Source organism: Bubalus kerabau, chromosome 10 (assembly GCF_029407905.1).
Source record: "Bubalus kerabau isolate K-KA32 ecotype Philippines breed swamp buffalo chromosome 10, PCC_UOA_SB_1v2, whole genome shotgun sequence".
In the NCBI taxonomy this organism is placed as follows: domain Eukaryota; kingdom Metazoa; phylum Chordata; class Mammalia; order Artiodactyla; family Bovidae; genus Bubalus; species Bubalus kerabau.
Genome location: NC_073633.1, coordinates 16,822,160 through 16,845,099, shown reverse-complemented (window position 1 = coordinate 16,845,099; position 22,940 = coordinate 16,822,160). Strand labels below are relative to the sequence as shown.

Below are 22,940 nucleotides of genomic sequence, written 5' to 3'. Positions count from 1 at the left end.
TTTCTTTGGAAGGAATGATGCTAAAGCTGAAACTCCAGAGTCATGTCTGACTCTGTGACCCCACGGACTATAGCCTGCCAGGCTCCTCTGCCCATGGAATTCTCCAGGCAAGAATACTGAAGTGGCTTGCCATTCCCTTCACCAGGGGATCTTCTCAATGTAGGGATGGAACCCGGGTCTCCCTCAATGCAGGCAGATTCTTTACCATCTGAGCCATCAGAGAAGCATAGGTATAATAAAAATAAGACATGTCTGTATTGACTACATCAACAAGCTCAAGATAGCTATAATATTAAACACTAATTTAACTGTGCAAAATTCTTAAAGAGATGGGAATACGAGACCACCTTACCTGCCTCCTAAGAAATCTGTATGCAGGTCAAGAAGCAACAGTTAGAACTGGACATGGAACAATGGACTGGTTCCAAATTGGGAAAGGAGTATGTCAAGGCTCTATACCGTCACTCTGCTTATTATGCCAGGGTAGATGAAGCACAAGCTGGAACCCAGATTGCCAGGAGAAATATCAATAACCTCAGATATGCAGATGACACCACCCTTATTTTAGAAAGCAAAGAGGAACTGAAGAGCCTCTTGATGAAAGTGAAAGAGGAGAGTAAAAAGGCTGGCTTAAAACTCAACATTCAAAAAACAAAGATCATGGCATTCAGTCCCATCACTTCATGACAAATAGATGGGGAAACAATGCAAACAGTGAAAGACTACTTTGGGGGGCTCCAAAAACTGCAGATGGTGACTGCAGCCATGAAATTAAAAGACACTTGCTCCTTGGAAGAAAAGCTATGACCAACATAGACAGCATATTAAAAAGCAGAGACATTACTTTGCTGACAAAGGTCCATCTAGTCAAACCTATGGTTTTTACAGTCGTCATGTATGGATGTGAGAGATGGACCATAAAGAAAGCTGAGCACCGCAGAATTGGTGCTTTTGAACTGTGATGTTGGGATAAGACTCTTGAGAGTCCCTTGGACTGCAAGATCAAACGAGTCAATCCTAAAGGAAATCAGTCCTGAATGTTCACTGGAAGGACTGATGCTGAAGCTAAAGCTCTAATACTTTGTTTGGCCACCTGATGTGAAGAACTGACTCAATGGAAAAGATCCTAAAGCTGGGAAAGACAGAAAGCAGGAGAAGGGGACGACAGAAGATGATATGGTTGTATGACATCACTGACTCAATGGACATGAGTTTGAGCAAGCTCTGGGAGTTGCGGATGGACAGGGAAGCCAGACATACTGCAGTCCATGGATCACAAAGAGTCAGACACCACTGAGCGACTGAACTGACTGAATTTAATATTGACTATTTCCTAAATTATGTGAACCTGAAATTTATTCTGGCCAGATTCCTTTTTATTTAGAAATATTTAATTTGTAAGTGCTTACTTTAAAGTCAATTAAATAGAACGCTCATAATTTTATTTTTATAATATTCTCCAGAGGTAGAGACATCTCTCATGTATAATGTACACACAGACATGTAAACAGACAAAACTAGAGATCTCATAGCTTCACTTTTTCTTTTTTTCTTTTTTTTGGCTGTGTCACACGACTTGCAGGATCTTAGTTCCCAGACGTGGGACTGAACCCAGGCCCCCTGCAGAGGAAGCTCAGAGTCCTAACCATTTGACCTCCAGGAAATTCCCCTCATAGCTTCACTTTAACAAATACAAATCAGGCACTACAATATAAACTTTCTAGTTTATAAATAACAGTTGGAATGAGTTAAATTTGCTCGCTTAAATGACTAAGGCTTTGCTATTTGTGGAACAGATTTTTAAGATTTGTATTTGTGCTCAACAAACTCTTAGAGAGGCTATAAATTAGATTTTGGGTAATGGAGCCTTTCCAGTGGTTTGAGTTTTAAAAAATCTTTTTTTCCTTTTGGTTTCAGATCCTACCTGATTGAGCTAATTAGGCTCAGCCTCAGTCTTTGAGGCTGTATTTACATTTGTGCTTTGTAGAGATCTGCAAGGGAAAAATAGTTGCTTCTAATTCCCCCAAAGAAGTGGTCTGCCACCTAAGTGATATTAAAATATTAATTTGCCCAACTATATTCTCTTTAATTTACTTCTATATATATGTATATACTGTATATCAAGGAGAAGATTTCCAATTAAACTGAAAATCAAAAGTGCTATGTTCTAGAACTTAGCTCAATTTATCATGCCTTCAAAAGTTTGTACAAGGCATTTAACAAAGGTCCTCTATCTGAGTGTACAGGTTAAACCCAGAGCAAAAAAACAAATCTCTATTATTATTTTTAATAGCCCCTGAATATCAACTCCCAGCTTCTACTTTATATAGTGCAAATCAAATAGGTAACCCTATTTGTTTCCTTTAGCATATTTAGTTAATATTGTCTGACAAGCAGATTTACATGCCCTATCTTATAATACCAGGCAGGGGAAGCATTCCCCAGTAAGATACAATGTCTACCCCACAAAAGAATAAGGAAAAAGAGATATAAGCATCTTCAGTTCAGTTCTGTTCAGTCGTGTCCGACTCCTTGCGACCCCATGAATCGCAGCACGCCAGGCCTCCCTGTCCATCACCAACTCCCAGAGTTCACTCAGAATCATGTCCATCGAGTCAGTGATGCCATCCAGCCATCTCATCCTCTGTCGTCCCCTTCTCCTCCTGCCCCCAATCCCTCCCAGCATCAGAGTCTTTTCCAATGAGTCAACTCTTCGCATGAGGTGGCCAAAGTACTGGAGTTTCAGCTTTAGCATCATTCCTTCCAAAGAAATCCCAGGGCTGATCTCCTTCAGAATGGACTGGTTGGACCTCCTTGCAGTCCAAGGGACTCTCAAGAGTCTTCTCCAACACCACAGTTCAAAAGCATCAATTCTTCGGCGCTCAGCCTTCTTCACAGTCCAACTCTCACATCCATACATGACCACAGGAAAAACCATAGCCTTGACTAGACGGACCTTTGTTGGCAAAGTAATGTCTCTGCTTTTGAATATGCTATCTATGTTGGTCATAACTTTCCTTCCAAGGAGTAAGCGTCTTTTAATTTCATGGCTGCAGTCACCATCTGCAGTGATTTTGGAGCCCAGAAAAATAAAGTCTGACACTGTTTCCCCATCTATTTGCCATGAAGTGATGGGACCAGATGCCATGATCTTCGTTTTCTGAATGCTGAGTTTTAAGCCAACTTTTTCACTCTCCTCTTTCACTTTCATCAAGAGGCTTTTTAGTTCCTCTTCACTTTCTGCCATAAGGGTGGTGTCATCTGCATATCTGAGGTTATTGGTATTTCTCCCGGCAATCTTGATTCCAGCTTGTGCTTCTTCCAGCCCAGCATTTCTCATGATGTACTCTGCATAGAAGTTAAATAAGCAGGGTGACAATGTACAGCCTTGATGTACTCCTTTTCCTATTTGGAACCAGTCTGTTGTTCCATGTCCAGTTCTAACTGTTGCTTCCTGACCTGCATACAAATTTCTCAAGAGGCAGGTCAGGTGGTCTGGTATTCCCATCTCTTTCAGAATTTTCCACAGTTTATTGTGATCCACACAGTCAAAGGCTTTGGCATAGTCTAAGGAAAGTTATGACCAACCTAGATTGCATATTCAAAAGCAGAGACATTACTTTGCCAACAAAGGTTCATCTAGTCAAGGCTATGGTTTTTCCAGTGGTCATGTATGAATGTGAGAGTTGGACTGTGAAGAAGGCTGAGCGCCGAAGAATTGATGCTTTTGAACTGTGGTGTTGGAGAAGACTCTTGAGAGTCCCTTGGACTGCAAGGAGATCCAACCAGTCCATTCTGAAGGAGATCAGCCCTGGGATTTCTTTGGAAGGAATGATGCTAAAGCTGAAACTCCAGTACTTTGGCCACCTCATGGGAAGAGTTGACTCATTGGAAAAAACTCTGATGCTGGGAGGGATTGGGGGCAGGAGGAGAAGGGGATGACAGAAGATGAGATGGCTGGATGGCATCACTGACTCGATGGACATGATTCTGAGTGAACTCTGGGAGTTGGTGATGGACAGGGAGGCCTGGCGTGCTGCAATTCATGGGGTCGCAAAGAGTCGGACATGACTGAGCTACTGAACTGAACTGAATTGAACTGAAAGCTTATTTAAATATACCAATTTTTATAAGCTTTATTTCAAATCAACTTTAGTTCCCATTAGGACCCCATCAACAAGCCTTGGTCTTACAAGGAATCCTAGGAACTTTCCTTTCTTTTTATCCCCTAATCATTTTATATATTTTTGTATAAAAGACTCTGGGGTCCCCATGGAGGGACTGAGGGACCAGGCCCTTTCGCCAATCTTTTAACTTTATTAATTGGCCTATTGCCCCAAGTAATTGTTGGCCAGGTAGCTCAGCATAATCTTCTTCCAGACTTTTAAATAAATATATATTGAAAATCAAGAGCCAGTAAATATATATTTATTGTATATACATATTCAGTACATGTATCTCCCAGTATTTAAACTGGGATGGGGCCTTCTAACATTAGGGACCAATATGAGGTTGCTCTGGCCCATCCAACCCTAGGTAGTATTGTATCAAAACCTTCTGTTTTAATCCTATTAATGTCCATTTTATTTACCCCATTTCTTAATAACCATCTAAAGATTTCTTTATCCTTTTGGGATGAGTCCATTTAAAAATTCCACCTTGTTGGAAAGAAGTCTCGAGACTTTCCCTTCAGTTTTTCCTTATTTCCCTATTAATCAACCTAATTAGCATTAATTATCCTAATGTTTATTATTAGGAACTGTAAGACCCATTATGGAGAAGGCAATGGCACCACACTCCAGTACTCTTGCCTGGAGAATCCCATGGACAGAGGACCTAATGGGCTGCAGTCCATGGGGTCGCAAAGAGTCGGACACAACTGAGCGACTTCCCTTTCACTTTTCACTTTCATGCACTGGAAAAGGAAATGGCAACCCACTCCACTGTTCTTGCCTGGAGAATCCCAGGGACGGGGGAGCCTGGTGGGCTGCCGTCTATGGGGTCGCACAGAGTCGGACACGACTGAATCGACTTAGCAGCAGCAGCAGCAGCAAGACCCATTGAGGGGAAGCAGAAACCACAAATAAGGCTTCCCAAACTGGTTTATTTGTTTTAAATAAGGGAGCATTAGATTAACCATTATATATATGTTTTTTTTTCCACCTTATAATCTGTTTTTTTCATAGGTACCAATAAAACAGCTGGTTATAATGAGAGTTCTCTAAAAATTTTGCCAATTGAGAAGCTTTTTCAGTTGAGAAGATCCACTGTCTGGCTACTGATGAGTAGTGTCTTAACAGTGACTCAAACCAGTAAGACACCAAGAGGCATCCCCATGACAGAGTGCAAAAGATGTAGACTCCACGAAATCTAGAAAGTTTAGTCCCCAAAACAGTCTAAGAAAGTAAAGGATCTGAACAGCCACTGTACAGGTGGATGCAAAGAAGGTTGAGATGACAAAGGCTGCTTCTGGGCTGGGCCCCTTATGACACATTTCCCTGAGAGTTGGCACAGTCAGACTAAAAAGACCAAAAAACAAGCAAACAAACTGCTCAGAATTCCAGTCTATTCAACCAGCTGTCAAATGAAAACCATATGTGTACCTTCCAGATGACAGAGACCAAGCTCTCAACACACACACCCTCCACTAAGAATATCAGGCAGCACATTCACATCTCAAAGACACAAAGAGAGAACTGCAAATTCTCCCTAGAAGGGTTTTTGTTTCTTTAAGGTCAGAATTCTGAAAAAAGAAAAAAATTTATCAAGCTGGATTTCTCTAACTTAATTGCATATACAATAAAGAGTCCCATATTGGCCATTTTCAGAGAGATTTCTTTGAATTCCCAATTATGTGAGTACTTGTTTGTATATTCATAAGTTTATATATACATAAACCTGGCTTGAGCATTATTGGAAGCTGGCTTTCTGACTCCCCTCGTTTAGGAAACATGTTAGGCCACCTAGCAAGAACACTGAAGTGAGTTGCCATGCCCTCCTCCAGGGGATCTTCCTGACCCAGGGACCAAACCCATGTCTCTTATGTCTCCTGTGTTGACAGGTGGGTTCTTTACCACCTGGAAAGCCCATCTAGATAAATCAGTGTCTCTCAACTAAGCAACTCCTAGTATCTTTCAACAAGGCTCCCCTTGTATTTTTTCAAATGGGTAGCTAGGTTGTACCTGTTTCACACTGCCAATTAAAGCTCAGGAGTATCAACCAACAATCGGGAGATCCAAGAACCGAAAAGAGACTCTCCCAAATTCATATGGACCCTCCAAGGAGGCGAATGGGCCCAAGAGGCCTCTGTTGGTACCAAGGCTCTGGTTCCTCAAAAAGTTCAGGCAAAGGAGGGAAGTCTGGGTCCCTTTATGGTCACCCAAAGTGTTGACTGAAGGGAAAAAAAAAAAAAAGCACAACCTAAAAGTTGAGAATTATGTTTTATTTGGGGAATTACTAAGCACTGAAGCCCAGGATACAATCTCTCAGATAGTTTTGAGGGACTGTTCTGAAGAGGTAAGGGAGGAGTCAGGATATATAGAAGTGTTTGTAAAAAACCCAGAGAGTTGAACATCAAACGATTACTGCTAGTTAAAACCAGACATCTCAAGCTAATGAGTTCAGTGCTTTTCTAGGTATGGAAAGATGCAAGCGTTTGAGCTTAATGAAAGTATTACTTGATACGCACCTTAACTGTCTAGGGGCAGTAGCCTGTTTATCTCCATTCTGAGTTCCCCTCGGGGCGCATCAGTGGGTGGGAGTTGGGGAGGGCAGCTGTGGCGGCTAACGGTTTGACGACCACAACATCTTTTGCTTATTGATACAGCAGGTAACATTCTTTGTCCACGCTACCAAAAATACTTAAGTTCTGCATCCAGCTCATGGTTGGAGCTGGCTGAAGTGGGAGTGGAGCAAAGAAATGGGAGGGAGGGGGTGTTTTATGATCCTAAGCACTCACCTGGAGACCCTTTCAATCATTCCAGTAACTCTGCCTGATATTGACTGACTATTCCTCTCTCCCATCCCTTTCCCCACAAGACACAAGGAGGAAATGATACTTTGATTACTTCCATCCGAAATAGCAGGCAATCCCTCACAGCCTCATCCCTGTCCTACTTCACCCTGAGCGAAGATACCCAGCTCCCTCTGCTGCAACACAGAGCTCACTTCATCTCTGGGTGTCCAGGGGTCATTCTGGATGTTGGAAGCATGAGTAGAGAGGCTGACCTCTGCTTGTTACCACACTGTTGCCTCTTAGATGCTACAAGCAAAACCAGATCTAGTTACTTCCCTTCTCATACCAACGAATACAGTCACAGTTTGATTCAAAAACATGGGAAAAAAGGAACCCAATTCATGAGGTGGAATTGTGAGTGATCTTTTTTTTCTAGAATAATGCCTCTATTTTTACAGTGTTATTTGTGCAGTATAGAAAATTCAGGACAAGACTTCATTGGCAGTGCAGTGGTTAAGACTCTGTGCTTCCACTGCAGGGGGCACGGGTTTGATCCCGGTCGGGCAACTAAGATCCTGGTGGCCACCGCAAGGCATGGCAATAAAAGAAAGAAAATTAAGGAGAGAAACAAATACTCAGAAAATAATTCCTTTCTCTTACACACTCTTAACTGTTACCAAGGAGTTCTTTCTAGTATCTACAGCCCAACTGTTGGGGGTAAACCTGGTTCTTCTGTCTTGTTCCTATGGGATTATGGCACACTTTGAACATCAACAAGCTGTAGAAAAGTGTGCTGCTCAACCAAGAGTGGAAGCCTTGTCTGTACTAGTGTGATTTAGGCAAGAATTTAACTTCTCAATGACTGTAAACTTATCCTGTAAAAGGGGAGTGATAATGATACTACTTGCTTGGTAAATTTGTAAGAATTAAGTAATAGTAACATAAATGTTAGGCTTCCCAGGTGGCACTAGTGGTAAAGAACCCACCGCCATTGCAGGGGAAGTAAGAGACGAGGGTTTGATCCCTGGATTGAAAAGATCCCCAGGATGAGGGCATAGCAACCCACTCCAGTATACTTGCCTGGAGAATCCTATGGACAGAGGAGCCTGGCAGGCTACAGGCCATAGTGTCACAAAGAATCAGACACAACGGAAGCAACTTAGCACATACACACAACATAAATATTAATATGTAAAACATATTAAAAGTGCTTGATACTGTTGTTATTCTGCTTTTGGAGATCATAGACTGTTAGGGTACAGCAGATCTCCATGCATTCCATTGTGACAATGCTTTCAGTTCAGTCGCTTAGTTGTGTCTGACTCTTTGTGACCCCAAGGACTGCAACAAGCCAGGCTTCCCTGTCCATCACCAACTCCTGGAGCTTGCTCAAAGTCATGTCCATCAGGTCAGTGATGCCATCCAACCATCTCATCCTCTGTTATCCCCTTCTCCTCCTGCCTTCAATCTTTCCCAGCATCAGGCTCTTTTTCAGTGAGTCAGTTCTTTGTGATGCTTTACTGTGTGTTTATTAGTGTAATAAACTGATTAATGCTTGCATTAATCTCTTACTAGCAGGTGAGCTTCAAGAGGACGGGGACCTTATCTGTCTTAATTACAGCTGAATCCCAGAGTCTAGAACAGTGTCTGGCACTTAATATAATACATTTGTTGATGGACTGGAGATGTACATCCCAGTGAGGAGATGCTCAGAGGTGGGGCACCTGAACTACACATGTGTAGGGTGGGGAGATCCCACTCAGAGAAGCTCATGGCCTTTCAGAGATCAAACTGGTAGAGAAAGACCAGCACCACTAAAGAGGGGAAGCTAATGTACTTTTTCTACAGACTTGCCTTATTTTGGGGCTTCCCAGCTGGCTCAATGTTAAAGAATCTGCCTGCAATGCAGGAGACACCAGAGGTGAGGGTTCAATCCCTGGGTTGGAAAGATCCCCTGGAGAAGGATATGGCAACCCACTCCAGTACTCTTGCCTGGGAAATCCCATGGACAAAGGAATCTGGCAGGCTAGTCCATAGAATCACAAAGAGTCAGACACAACTTAGCAAGTGAGCATACACACACACTTTATTTTATCCTCTGCCTGGAACAAGGTGGCAGGACAGGTGAGGTTAATCTAGCTCTGACCTTCACTAATAACATCAGAGGCTGTGCAGGATGGCAGGTAGGTCTCTCCTCTCCCTCCTCTACAGCTCAAGGCCTTTTTCATGCATGGTTCTGTTAGAACAGGAGGGAGAAGGAATTAGGCTTTGCACCTGACATAGAGGGTTTGTGGCTGAGGCTTGTTTATTTCTGGGCCTACCTTAGGAGTTAATATTGACCCCACAGTTACACAGTGGAGAGCAGACAAGATTTGGCAGGGGTTGCAAAAATCAAATGCCTTCAGGGCCTGGATGGATAAAATTAAGCTAAATCAGCTCTATTCAGAATCAGTGGAGAGTAACAAGGGCTGTGTCTGGTCAGAGAATGAATGACCCATTAATAAGCATTCCAATGTAAAATAATTTTAAAATATTAAAGACAAACAAAATGAGGCAAAGGGCTGATTTGGCCTACTACTACTTCACAACCTCTAATAAAGTAACAAGCCTGATCAGGAGCAAGTCTCTGAAGGTCTCTTATACTCAGGTTCCTCATTTATAAAACCAAGAAAGACAAACTTCCTCCGGGGGCTGCTGTAAGAGGTACAGTGAGAACTTGTGGGGAAGCACTTGGATTCGTCAGATATTCAACTGTGTTACTGTCCAAGACCTTTTGTTTATATTGCTTTAATTCTTTATGTTATATCATTTATAGAATTTTTTTTGACTATGCAATTGTCACTGGTAGAAATGAGCTAAACAAGCCCCCAAACATCCCATGACGCTTCATCTCTCCAAGCCAGTGACTGGAGCCATACCTGCAACAGGGGGTGACATTTCAGGGTGGTATCACTTCAGAGACAGGATTTTAGCTTCACAGTCTGGTACCTATCCAGAAGGGCCTGGGGTCTAGAGGAGAGGTCAAACAGGCCTTATTAGAGGGCTTCAGTGTGGCCACTCAGGAATCCACACAGTATCAGTACAATTAACAACTGCTCTCTAAATAAGTATGAAACAGCCCACTGAGTAAAACTCACCATCAAATCTGATTTTACAAAGGAATGTCAACTGAAGCAACAGAGAGGGTTTGTTTTTTCTGCTTATCAATTGAAAAAGACTAAAAAATGTAATATCCAATGCTGGTGAAGACACTGGTGATAGCGGGTAAATGTGATATAGCAGCACAAGTGACCCTGCTAAACTGTAAGTCAGATCAAGTCTCTCCACACTCCAAACATTCCAGTGGCTTCCCATCTCAGTCATAGGAAAAGCGCCAATGACAGTCCACCAGCATTGCTCAAAGAGCAAAAACTGAAATCTACCTAAACAGAGATGAACTACTGGTTACATAAAGGACTTCTCATCTTTCCAGTAGTCAATCATATGGCAGTTAAAGGAAATCAGTTCAGTTCAGTCGCTCAGTCATGTCTGACTCTTTGCAACCCCATGGACTGCAGCATGCCAGGCTTCCCTGTCCATCACCAACTCCTGGAGCTTGCTCAAACTCATGTCCAGCAAGTCAGTGATGCCATCCAACCATCTCATCCTCTGTCATCCCCTTCTCCTCCTGCCTTCAATCATTCCCAGCATCAGGGTCTTTTCCAATGAGTCCATTCTTCGCATCAGGTGGCCAAAGTATTACAGTTCAGCTTCAGCATCAGTCTTTCCAATGAATATTCAGAACTGATTTCCTTTAGGATGGAATGCTTTGATCTCCTTGCAGTCCAAGGGACTCTCTAGCGTCTTCTCCAATACCACAGATCAAAAGCATCAATTCTTCTGCACTTAAGCCTTCTTTATGGTCAAATTCTCACATCTACATATGACTTCTGGAAAAACCATAGCTTTGACTAGATGGACCTTTGTCGGCAAAGTGACGCCTCTGCTTTTTAATACACTGTCTAGGTTGGTCATAGCTTTTCTTCCAAGGAGCATGTGTTTTTTAATTTCATGGGTGCAGTCACCATCTGCAGTAATTTGCAGCCCAAGAAAATAAAGTCTCTCACTGTTTCCACTGTTTCCCCATCTATTTGCCATGAAGTGATAGGACTGGATGCCATGATCTTCGTTTTTTGAATGTTGAGTTTTAAGACAGCCTTTTCACTCTCCTCTTTCACTTTCATCAAGAGGCTCTTTAGTTCTTCTTTGCTTTCTGCCGTAAGGATGGTGTCATCTGCGTATCTGAGGTTATTGATATTTCTCCCAGCAGTCTTGATGCCAGCTTGTGCTTCATCCACCCCAACATTTTGCACAATGTACTCTGCATGTAAGTTAAATAAGTAGGGTGACAATACACAGCCTCGACATACTCCTTTCCCTATTTGAAACCAGTCTGTTGTTCCATGTTCGGTTCTAACTGTTGCTTCCTGACCTGCATACAGATTTCTTAGGAGGTGGTCTGGTATACCCATCTCTTTAAGAAGCAGAAAACATTAGTAGAGGTGGCAAGAATACACATAAGAACTATACAAAAAAGATCTTAATGACCCAGACAACCACAGTGGTATGATCACTCACCTTGAGCCAGACATCCTGGAATGTGAAGTCAAGTGGGCCTTAGGAAGCATCACTACAAACAAAGCTAGTCAAAGTGATGGAATTCCAGTTGAACTATTTCAAATCCTAAAAGATGACGCTGTTAAAGTGCTGCACTCAACATGTCAGCAAATTTGGAAAACTCAGCAGTGGCCACAGGACTGGAAAAGGTCAGTTTTCATTCCAATCCCAAAGAAAGGCAATGCCAAATAACGTTCAAACTACCGCACAATTGCACTCATCTCACACGCTAGCAAATGTTCAAAATTCTCCAAGCCAGACTTCAACAGTACATGAACTGAACAGAGAACTTCCAGATGTTCAAGCTGGATTTAGAAAAGGGAGAGGAACTAGAGATCAAATTGCCAACATCTGCTGGGTCACAGAAAATGCAAGAGAATTCCAGAAAAACATCTACGTCTGCTTTATTTACTACTCCATAGCCTTTGACTATGTGGATAACGACAAACTGTGGAAAATTCTTAAAAGAGATGGGAATATGAGACCACCTGACCTGCCTCCTGAGAAATCTGTTTGCAGGTCAGGAAGCAACAGTTAGAACCGGACATGGAACAACAGACTGGTTCCAAAATGGGAAAGGAGTATGTCAAGGCTGTATATTGTCACCCTGCTTATTTAACCTATATGCAGAGTACATCATGTGAAATGTAGATGAAGCACAAGCTGGAATCCAGACTGCTGGGAGAAATATCAATAACCTCAGATACGCAGATGACACCACCCTTAGGGCAGAAAGTGAAGAAGAACTAAAGAGCCTCTTGATGAAAGTGAAAGAGGAGAGTGAAAAGGCTGTCTTAAAACTCAACATTCAAAAAACGAAGATCATGGCATCCAGTCCCAACACTTCATGGCAAATAGATGTGGAAACAGTGAGAGACTTTATTTTCTTGGGCTGCACAATCACTGCAGATGGTGACTGCGGCCATGAAATTAAAAGACACATTCTCCTTGGAAAAAAAGCTATGACCAACATAGAAAGCATATTGAAAAACAGAGACATTTCTTTGCCAACAAAGGTCCGTCTAATCAAAGCTATGGCTTTTCCAACAGTTATGTATGGATGTGACTGTTGGACCATAAAGAAAGCTGAGTGCAGAAGAATTGATGCTTTTGAACTGTGGTGTTGGAGAAGATGCTGGACTCCCCTTGGACTGCAAGGAGATCAAAGCATTCCACCCTAAAGGAAATCAGTTCTGAATATTCATTGGAAGGACTGATGCTGAAGCTAACTGCAGTACTTTGGCTACCTGATGCGAAGAACGGACTCATTGGAAAAGATCCTGATGCTGGAAAAGATTGAAAGCAGGAAGAGAAGGGGATGACAGAGGATGAGATGGTTGGATGACATCACTGACTTGATGGACATGAGTTTGAGCAAGCTCCAGGAGTTGGTGATGGACAGGGAAGCCTGGCATGTTGCAGTCCATGGGGTCACACAGAGTCAGACATGGCTGAGCGACTGAACTGAACTGACTGAAAAAATAGTTTTGTTTTGCTTTATCTGCTTTTTCAGTGAAAGATATTACCAAAGATTTAAGCGGGTGAGGGGAGAGCCTGGAAAGAGAGATGTGGGCCTATATTATGAGAAGCCTTTAAAAATTTAGACTTTATATCATTTTTCAAAGGAGAGGGTGTTCTAAATTAAAACATTCAGTTCTACTTTCTCAGACAAATGTAGTATCCACCAAATTTTCTGTTTTCTCTCTTTGACCTTTTTCCTAACAATCTCTCTTCCTTCCTCCTATCTTCTTTCCACAAACATATATTGAGTGTCACATTCCAGACCCTGGGGATCCAATTGTGGATAAGATTCACCCCTATTTACAGAGCAGAGATGAAGTTAATTGAAACTGCAATTGTATAAAATTGTTTGTTTTTTCAATGAGTCCATTATTTTAGACTGAGAAAGCTTTGTGGTTTTCTCAAATGCTGTGGAAAAGATTGAAGGAGGACTGAGAGGGAGATCAGAGTTTCTTTATGAAATATACTGCAAAGGAAGAAAGATATGTAGGAATAAACCTACAGATTAAGAAACTTTAGACATATATGAAGAGATTGCAATGTCTGGATGTTAGTTGGATCCTAATTCAAACAACCAAAGTGTAAAAAAGTAAAACTTATGATATTTATGAGTCAACTGGATATTTGAAAGTTGACTAGGTATTTGATGAAAATAGGGGTTTACTGCTACTTATTTTAAATGTGATAATGGTACTGTAACTGTTATGGACTTAAGTCTCTCCCTTTCAAGAGAATGAGAAGACAAGTCAGATTGGGAGAAAATATCTGCAAAATACATATCTGATAAGGGACCATTATCCAAAATAAGGGCTTCCCTGGTGGCTCAGATGGTAAAGAATCTGCCTGCAACGTGGGAGACTTGGGTTCTATCCCTGGGTTGGAAAGATCCCCTGGGGAAGGGCACAGCAACCCACTCCAGTATTCTTCTTGAGAATCCTACAGTCCATGGGGTCACAAAGAGTTGGACACAACTGAGCGACTAAGCACACACACAAACACATACACATACATCCAAAATATACAAACACTTAAAACTTAACAAGAAGAAAGCAAATGATCTGATTAAAAAATGGGCAAAACACCTGAACAGACACTTTACCAAATTAGATATACAGATGGCAAGTAAGCACATGACAAGATGTTCAACATCATATGTCACTAGGGAACTGCAAATTAAAACAACAATGATATACTACTATTTACCTATTACTACAGTCAAAATCCAGAACACTGACAACATCAAATGCTGGTGAGAAGGTAGAGCATCAGGAATATATAACAGAACCACCACCAATGCTGCTGAACTAAGCTAAGTCGCTTCAGTCGTGTCCAACTCTGTGCGACCCCATAGATGGCAGCCCACCAGGCTCCCCCGTCCCTGGGATTCTCCAGGCAAGAACACTGGAGTGGGTTGCCATTTCCTTCTCCAATGCATGAAAGTGAAAGTGAAGTCGCTCAGTCGTGTCCGACCCTCAGCGACCCGATGGACTGCAGCCCACCAGGCTCCTTCATCCATGGGATTTTCCAGGCAAGAGTACTGGAGTGGGGTGCCATTGCCTTCTCCACACCAATGCTGCTAGGAATATATAATAGTACAATCACTTCAAAGGACAGTTTGGCAGTTTCTTACAAAACTAAACATATGTCTACCATACAAGCCAGCAATCTCTCTCCATGATATTTATCTAGTTGAGTTGAAAAAACCTCTGCCCACAGGAAAACATGCACAAGGATGTTGTGGTTTTTTTTTTTTTACAAGGATGTTTATAGTAGCTTTACTGATCATTGCCAAAACTTGGAAACAACCAAGATATTCTTCAGTAAACTGTGGTTTACCCAAACAATGGAATATTATTAACATATAGCACAAAAAAGAAATGAGCTATCAAGCCATGAACAGACATGAAAGAACTTTAAATGCGTATTATCAAGCAAAAGAAGCCAAAATGAAAGGACTACTTACTGTATGATTCCAACTAAATGACATTCTGGAAAAGCAAAACCATGAAGACAGTAAAAGGATCAGTGGTTCCTGGAAGTCATGGGAGAGGGAGGGATAAAAAGAGCAGAGAGGATTTTTAGAGCAGTGAAACTATTCTGTATGATGCTACAATGCTGGATACATGTCACTATACATTTGTCAAAACCCACAGAACGTACAGCACCAAGAGTGAACCCTGTAATAAACTATGGACTTTGGGTGATAATGCTGTGTCAGTGTAGGTTCATACAGTATAACAAATGTTATCACTCTGGTGCTGGGAGGTTGACAGTGGTGGAGGCTGTGTGTGCTAGACAAAGGATATGAGAACTCTCTGTTCTTTCACTCCATTTTGCTGTGAACCTAAAAGTGCTCTAAAAATAAAGTTTATTCATCAAAAAAGCCTTCTCTTTTAGGGATACATAACAAAGTATTTATGGATAAGGTATTATGCAATCTGTGATCTGTATCAAAACAAAATGTTGGAGAGAAGTGGGTAGGGTATAAATGAAAGAAGACTGAGAATTGAGCTGATAGTAGAAACGGGGTGAAGGGTATGTGGGGGTTTATTATGCTGCTCCCCATCTTTGTCTATGTTTGAACATCTTCAGTATTATTAAGACAAATGGGACATATCTAGAATTTCTTTGGACTTCTACTTTGGTGAAAATAGAGGAATAGGGTGGGATGATGAGGGAAAGCAGATAGCCTGGAGCTTAGAAGTATGATTTGTCACTGGACAAGGTCTAGACTAGAGAAGGCAGGGAGGAAGACATAGGGCAAAGGACAGTATAGGAGATGGAAAGGGAGGGAAGAGCAGAAAAGGAATGTGGACTCACTGCCTTCCCTTCACTTTCTCTCTTCCCCTTTTCCTCACTCACTCCTTACCTTTCCTCTCGTAGGTGAAAAAATCATATTGGGAACTTAACAGTGGACATTTCAGGCACCAATCCATGAAATTTCAATTCAGTCAGCATGCCCTTAGAATCTACATTTCAACATGTATTGTAGGAGATTGGATGGGTATCTGAACCTCCCTTGAGTTCCAATATCTGGCTTCTGTGAGCAGCATGTTATTTCTGTCACTAACCTTTACTCTGCCAGACTGGAGACCAAATCACTCTGCCTTTCAAAGCCTCTGTGACAGTGGTCCACTGTTTCAAAGCAGGAAAAAATAAAGGGGATGACAGATTATGCAAAAAGAAGTTGTTTATTGATTTCCTTTAATGTATGTGTGGAAACATGCAAATGCTAAAGGTCTCCTGAGTGGGAAAAACAAATTCATTAGCCTGCTCTGACTTGAAAGACATCTCCTTTATGACCTTCTAACTCTTTGTGCTAACGTTCTCTGATTTTATATTCACTGAACAACCTTTTGATGTTTAATGGAATTCTACTAAGAATTAAAAAACAAAAACAAAAGCCCTTACCAGTTGCCTCAAGTGATATGGTCCTCTTGATAGTTCTACCTTTCATCATCAATTTTAATCAACTGTCCTTATGCTTCCTGGGTTTTCTGAAAGCCTGTATTCAGAAGATGTTATTACCCATCAGCAAACTAATAAATTCAATCTTTAGTACCAGGTAAGGTAACGAATCAGTCCATGGAACTGAGCTGGAACTGAGCACAGGGCTGTCGTCACACATTAGGGGTAACTCAGCAACTCCCTTACCCACAAGTTCTTGGCCACATGCCTCCAACTAGGGAAAGAATTTTAAATTATAACAAAGTAATCAGGATGCAGCCTTACTTACCTAGAGTCCAGTGCCTGCTCAAGCACTGAGTCTTGAGATGGCGGGACCAGCCAAGCTGGAAGAGGAGTTCTGAAGCAAATAAGGCGGTCTGTCCCTGGCCCCTGATGCTGCCAGGGACATGCCCATGGACTGATGTGCCGTCCTCTGCCTCCTCTGATATAAGGAGGAGACAGGAAAGAACTACAGCAACTGGAGCCCACACTCTCCAACAGAACAAACTGTGACTAGTCAGACTCAGTTGTTTGGTTTAAAACATCCTCCCTCCGTGACCCACCCCCTACCACACCCTATCAGGGAAGAGGGGAAGAAAAGGAGGCAAAGGCCTAAAGCCTTCTAGATGCCTTTCTGTTCCCACTTGCAACCTATGTGGTACAGAATTGTTCTTTGAACCATAACTAGCCAGGGGCTTGCTGGCATTCATTCAGGCATATCTCTAGCTGACATTTCCTGGCTCCCAAGAGGTTAGAAAGAAAGTCTCTTCTTGTCCCCTCAAAGACCTCGCTGAGGCAAAGGCTGCTATGGGGACACCGGGTTGCCAGAGGTGAGGTAGGCAAGGACCCATGATGCCTCACAGAAAAGCCTAAGTGCAAATCCTCAGCGGTGACCTTGGCCAGGGCAAGGGAACTGACTGAACCCTCTCCCTGCTTCCCTCAAAAGCTGCTGCTGCTAAGTCGCTTCAGTCGTGTCCGACTCTGTGCGAGGGACAAAGTGAGCATCTAGGCTGAGGAGACCAAGAGGGAAAGTCTTGATATGGAAATTGGCTCGCGTCAACTGCGAAAAATACCCAGTATGCTTAGTATGGGCACTACTCAAGCAGGGATTACTTTAAAAAGAGTAGGAAGAGGGGTCTGTCACCTGGTACAGAGGATATGAGTGAGGGGTCTGAAGAGGGACGGGGAAGAGAGGCAAATACCAGTGAGGGTCAAGCTGGTGCACCAACGGGCCCACATGAGTGAGGAGACAGACTGTGAACAGGTCATGGGGTTACCCAGATCATTGAGGCCCACGCGTCAACGAGAGGCAGGTGGGCAGAAGGCCAGAAACAAAAAAGGAACAGCCCGAGAACGGGGAAAGAGAGAAGAGGCGGTCACAGCCCAGGGTCCGGCGAAGTCGACGTCCTGTGGGGAGAGGGGTCGGTGGCGGTCGTCGCAAAATCTTTGTGATGAGAGACGCTGGGTAGCTTCTGGCTGAATCAGCGCCCCGCCCACAAAGTCCTTAAAGCCCCGCCCCAAGCGCCTCGCGCATCCTGGGCGCTGAGTTCCGTTTCGTCGCGCGGCCCTGTAGTTCCGGGTGCTGCGAGCGGGCGGAAAGTTTTTGTGGACGGACTGTGTCGGTGATGGGCACGGGGTCAGTGGAGGAGGCCGGAGTCCCTAGGCTGCTTTTGATTGCTTGTTAGAGCTGCAGGAGAAGGGGTCTGCGGCGGGGAACAGCGCGGGGCCAACGCCCGGCTTTTCTACTGCCTGGGTGCCAGTTCTGCGCCTCTCTTCGTTGTGCGGCGCTGGAGCTCCGCACAAGCACACCATTTCGGCCCCCTGCCCAGGCCCCCTTCGCCTCCTCTTCTCATAAGAGAGACTTCTAGATCTCAAAAATTTTTGAGTGATTTTTAAGGTAAAAACACAACCAGAAGCAGACGCGATCCAAATGCAGGAGTTCTGTATTTCCAGGTTGGCACTTGAGAGGTGAAGTTGTAACTGAGAAAGGTGGAGGGACTCAACCGGGCAAGGGATGCCAGGCCAACAGAGAAACTTAAGAGTAGGTTAGTGGATCCCTAGAAATTCGAGTGGAATCACGCCTTAAGAGCGGTAAGAATCAGTTCTTTATGAATAAACTAATTGTCTCCTTCTGGTAAGAATTAAAAATATGTAGCTGATGGAGATGGCCACATCAAGGGGCTAAGAGCTTTTCTCAAGAGTAGACTGTTCTGGAGAAAAGAAGGCTACCAGTTGTCTTAAGCATTGTTTGTAAACAGTACTTATGACAAGTGTGGGGGTGGGGTGAAAGGTAAGAATCAACCCAAGAGGGAAATAACGTGTTTTCACAGAATTGCTGGACTGTGTGGGGAGGGATTTTTTTCCTTTTAATCAGGATTAGGCTGCTTGAGTGAACCATTCTTCGAGAATATTCACTTCCATCTTTTACTTCTGTGCTTACAACCTGAGTTCTGAATGGATTTCCTATGACTCTGCTCTTGTTAAGGAGGTGTGTTTGGGGGTGGACACACGCTCATCAGTCAGAAGAAAGAGCCAGCTCCAGAGGTGCCTTCCTAGAAGGCAAGACTGCAGGCTGTGGTCACCCATTACAGCAAATTTACAGCAGATTTCATGAGCTGGATGGAAATGCTTTCTTATATATGATCTAAATCTGTGTCCCCTGATTCTCATTCTCATTCTAAGAGATGAGGTCAGTACTGCTCATCCCCAACTTTCAGTAACTTTCATAAAGGCCTCTATGCTTGAGCGGGAATACCATAGGAGGTGGATAAACTCTGTGTTGGCAGAGGCATAGAAGTTCCTGATACCTCTGCATGAAGGAGGAGAGGAGGAAGTGTGTTTCTGGTGTGCAGAGTTAAAATTTGTAATGTGTTTTGCCAAAAATTAATGTTATAGCTGGTGCTGAAAGGTAGTTCTCTAGTAATTATCAAGTTTTGTCCAGTACATACAATGTGGCAATTGTGGAAAGTCTTTTGTTCCTTTTTTTTTTTTTTTTTGCCACATTGCCTGTGGAATCTTAATTCCCTGACCGGAGATTGAACCCACGTCCCCTGCAGCGGAAGCTGGGAATCTTAACCATTGGACCACGAGGGAGGTTCTGATGTGATAGGTTCTTCAAAGACACTGATGGGCAAAAATTCACACTGCCCCTGCTCCTGTTGAGCTTGTGTTCTAATGTAGTGTAGTTGAACCAGGATTGCACAGAACCTCACTTCTTGAATAACACAGCTGAGATCCAAAAAGGGTCTGGAAAGATGAGTAGATGAAATAGTACTCAGTTGATAAGCCTCAGTGCATGCATTTGACTCTCAAAGAAACTCTGAGCCTGTTAACTTTGGACACAGTTTTAACAAGCTGGATTACCTGGCTTTCTAGCTCATAGTCGCCAAAAGCCCAAAATTGAAAAGAAGGATGATTACAGAGACAAGTAGAATGCAAATTGATGGTCCAAAAATTAGTTATAAAGAGGAGGCATCAAAACACAACAGCCTGGATGGATCCCTTGAGTAAAAGGCAATGTTTCTGGGTTTGTTCTACATAATACTTGTTCCATGGGACCTTAACTGATGATCAGAGAAGGATTAAATGGGAAATATAGAGTTAGCAACTTAAACTGAATTCTTTGCTGTAGAGTTTCTGTGTCTTTTTTATTTATTTTTGGCTGTGCTAGGTCTTTGTTACTGTGTGGGCTTTTTTCTAGTTGCAGCAAGTGGGGGCCCCTCTTTGTTGAAGTGCCAGGGCTTCTCATTGCAGGGGCTTCTCATTGTGATGGCTTCTCTTGTTGCAGAGCAAGACTCTGGGGCGCACGGGCTTCAGTAGTTGCGGTTCCTGGCTTTAGGGCACAGGCTCAATAGTTGTAGCACACGGGCTTAGTTGCTCCGTGTTGTGTGGGATCTGCCCAGACCAGAGCTTGCACCCATGTCTCTCACTTTGGCAGGTGGATTCTTTACCACTGAGCCACCAGGGAAGCCCTCAGTATCTTTAATAAGCCCTGAACTCATTTGCCTTGGAGCATCCGTCCAGGACAGTGTTTTGCAGCGCACACTTGGAAGAATGGTAGTGTAAATTAAAACATCAGGGCAGCAATGTGCTGGGCAGTATTCATGTTTATAGTTGTGATGCTAAATCAGAATGAATTATGTTTAGCACACTGTATTTAATGAGGCACAGATTATGGATGCACATTTTAATTTTTTCTACCAAAATGGTTACACATTTTGGAATTCTGAGTCTGAAGGAGTAATCTCTTTTAGTCTTTATTGATATTGAATGCATGAGGCATCACTGTATTTGAAATGTATTTAGGCCATTATGTGGTAAAAAGGCTTTCCCTACTTAACCTGAGCCCCTGATCCCCCTTTATAACATTGTTTTTGTGAGCCCTAATGTCCTGAATTCCCAACAGCCTTTTTACAAATAGAATTTGAGAATATCACATATTTGCAGCTGGACACTGTACTAAAACATGCAGTGTTTTGAAGTAAGTTCCAAAAAAAGAAATTAGTGAACATTAAATTTCTAACTTATTTATGTCCATCTTGAGACTTCTCTAATTGAATATATGCAGTATGATTTTTATGAAGTTGTAATCAGTGTATACATATAGTCCTATGACCTGCTTTTCTCAGTTGCTGATACTTTATATAAATGTCTGATTTTGACATGTGTCATTTATTTATAGCTATATGATATTTCACTGTGTGACTGGACTGTAGTTTTCTTAATAATAGAGTAGCAGCATCAAGAGCAGGTCTATATATCTGTAAACTTTTCTACTTCTGAGTACAGAAATGTTTTCTTCATACTGATTCTCAGTTCATAACTTTAAAGAGCTTTTTGTTTTCTCTTTTTCCATTTTGGCTTTCATACAGTTTCCTGAGATAATGCCAGCTGTCTCACATATCCTTTTTTATTATTATTATTTTATTTCTTTATTTTTGGCTGGCCTGGGTCTTTGTTGCAGTACATGGGCTTTCTCTAGTTGCGATGGGCTCAGCAGTTGCAGCTGAGTAGCTGCAGTGCATGGGCTTAGTCGCCCCTGGGCATGTGGCATCTTCCCAGACCAGGGATCAAACCCATGTCCCCCTGCATTGGCAGGAGGATTCTTTAACACTAGAACCACCAGGGAAGCCCCCTGTCATACGTATTCTTTAATTTTGTTCTTTTCTTTCATATTTAAAACACCGTTGCTGGTGTGTCTATAATGAGTACTGCTGAGGCAATTGGTTGCTTCTGCCATGCTTAATGATTTCCTGCTTTGTCTAGTTTGGACTATAACTTTTCTAGCCCTTTCACTGTATATTTTGCATTCAGTTTTTTTAATGAGGACATCAAGCAACGAGATAATTCAGAAAACACTTGCCCAAATACTGCTGTATTGAGTAGGATAGTGATGGTGCCCCCAAAAATGGTTGATTGTCAAAAAACACCACAATACAACTAGAAATGTTCTAGAAACGTCTAGAAATGTCTAGAACGACTAGAAAGTTTCTTTAGTAAATTAAGTGTTGGAGAGGTCATGTAGAAATGTTTGTTATTTTAAGTTGTATGACATTTGAAAATCTTCAACTCAGGGGCTACTTGAATTTAATATTTTGTTTTATTTTATTTTTACTAGAGGTAACTTAAGATGGTCCTTGATTTATGGCCATTTAGTGGGTGATTCTGGGAGTGGTCCTCATACAGAGGACCTAGAGCAGGGAAGCTGCTTGCTTCCCTCACTCTGACATCCCTGCAGATTTGCCCTTACCTCAACTTAATGGGGTTTGCCTTCAATTATTTCTAGCAAGTTTGGTTAAAATTATGATGAAAAGTAAAGAATCTGCCTGCAACACAGGAGACCCAGGTTCAATCCCTGTATTGGGAAGATCCCCTGGAGAAGAAAATGGCAACCCGCTCCAGATTATTGCCTGGAGAATTCCATGGACAGAGGAGCCTGACAGGTCCACAAAGTTGCAAATAGTCAGACATGACTGAGCGACTAACACACACACACACGTGATGAAAAAAACACATTTTTTTCCATGACATGAAAGAGCTAATCATGTTTGTTTTCTGAAGCATTTCTCTATAGCTTCTCTATTCGGATCGGGAATACCGGGATCGCTTTCGTCATGCCTACAGTGGTGGTGATGGACGTCTCTCTTTCCATGACCCGACCTGTGTCTGTCGAGGGGTCCGAGGAATATCAGCGCAAGCACCTGGCAGCCCATGGTCTGACAATGCTGTTTGAGCACATGGCCACAAATTACAAGCTTGAGTTTACAGCTCTGGTGGTTTTTTCATCTCTCTGGGAGTTGATGGTTCCCTTCACAAGAGATTATAACACCCTACAGGTACTAAAAGAAATGAGTTATTATAT

The 22,940-nt window shown here is 42.6% G+C and overlaps 2 protein-coding genes across 6 annotated transcripts in view; one reads left to right on the top strand and one right to left on the bottom strand.

Annotated features, from left to right (window-relative positions):
* Window positions 1–18,092, bottom strand: part of SLC24A1 (solute carrier family 24 member 1) — a 51,046-nt gene extending 32,954 nt beyond the window's left edge. Inside the window, exons 1-6 of one of the 4 annotated variants that reach the window (XR_008698832.1) lie at window positions 16,869–17,838; window positions 16,544–16,637; window positions 15,096–15,164; window positions 9,874–9,964; window positions 9,277–9,363; window positions 9,028–9,191 (exon numbers count right to left, since the gene is read on the bottom strand). The gene's annotated coding sequence lies outside the window, so the exon portion shown is untranslated. Of the gene's footprint in view, window positions 1–6,688; window positions 6,867–9,027; window positions 9,192–9,276; window positions 9,364–9,873; window positions 9,965–15,095; window positions 15,165–16,543; window positions 16,638–16,868 lie in introns of those variants that run through there. The other 3 variants (XR_008698831.1, XM_055536738.1, XM_055536739.1) reach the window with 3 other exon arrangements.
* A 246-nt stretch (window positions 18,093–18,338) lies between these two features.
* The window catches only part of INTS14 (integrator complex subunit 14), a 33,457-nt gene continuing 28,855 nt past the window's right edge, over window positions 18,339–22,940 (top strand). The window contains exons 1-2 of one of the 2 annotated variants that reach the window (XM_055536741.1): window positions 18,339–18,476; window positions 22,640–22,914. In XM_055536741.1, the coding sequence (XP_055392716.1) occupies window positions 22,693–22,914 (222 nt within the window). In that variant the 5' untranslated portion in view covers window positions 18,339–18,476; window positions 22,640–22,692. Of the gene's footprint in view, window positions 18,671–22,639; window positions 22,915–22,940 lie in introns of both variants that reach the window. The other variant, XM_055536740.1, reaches the window with a different exon arrangement.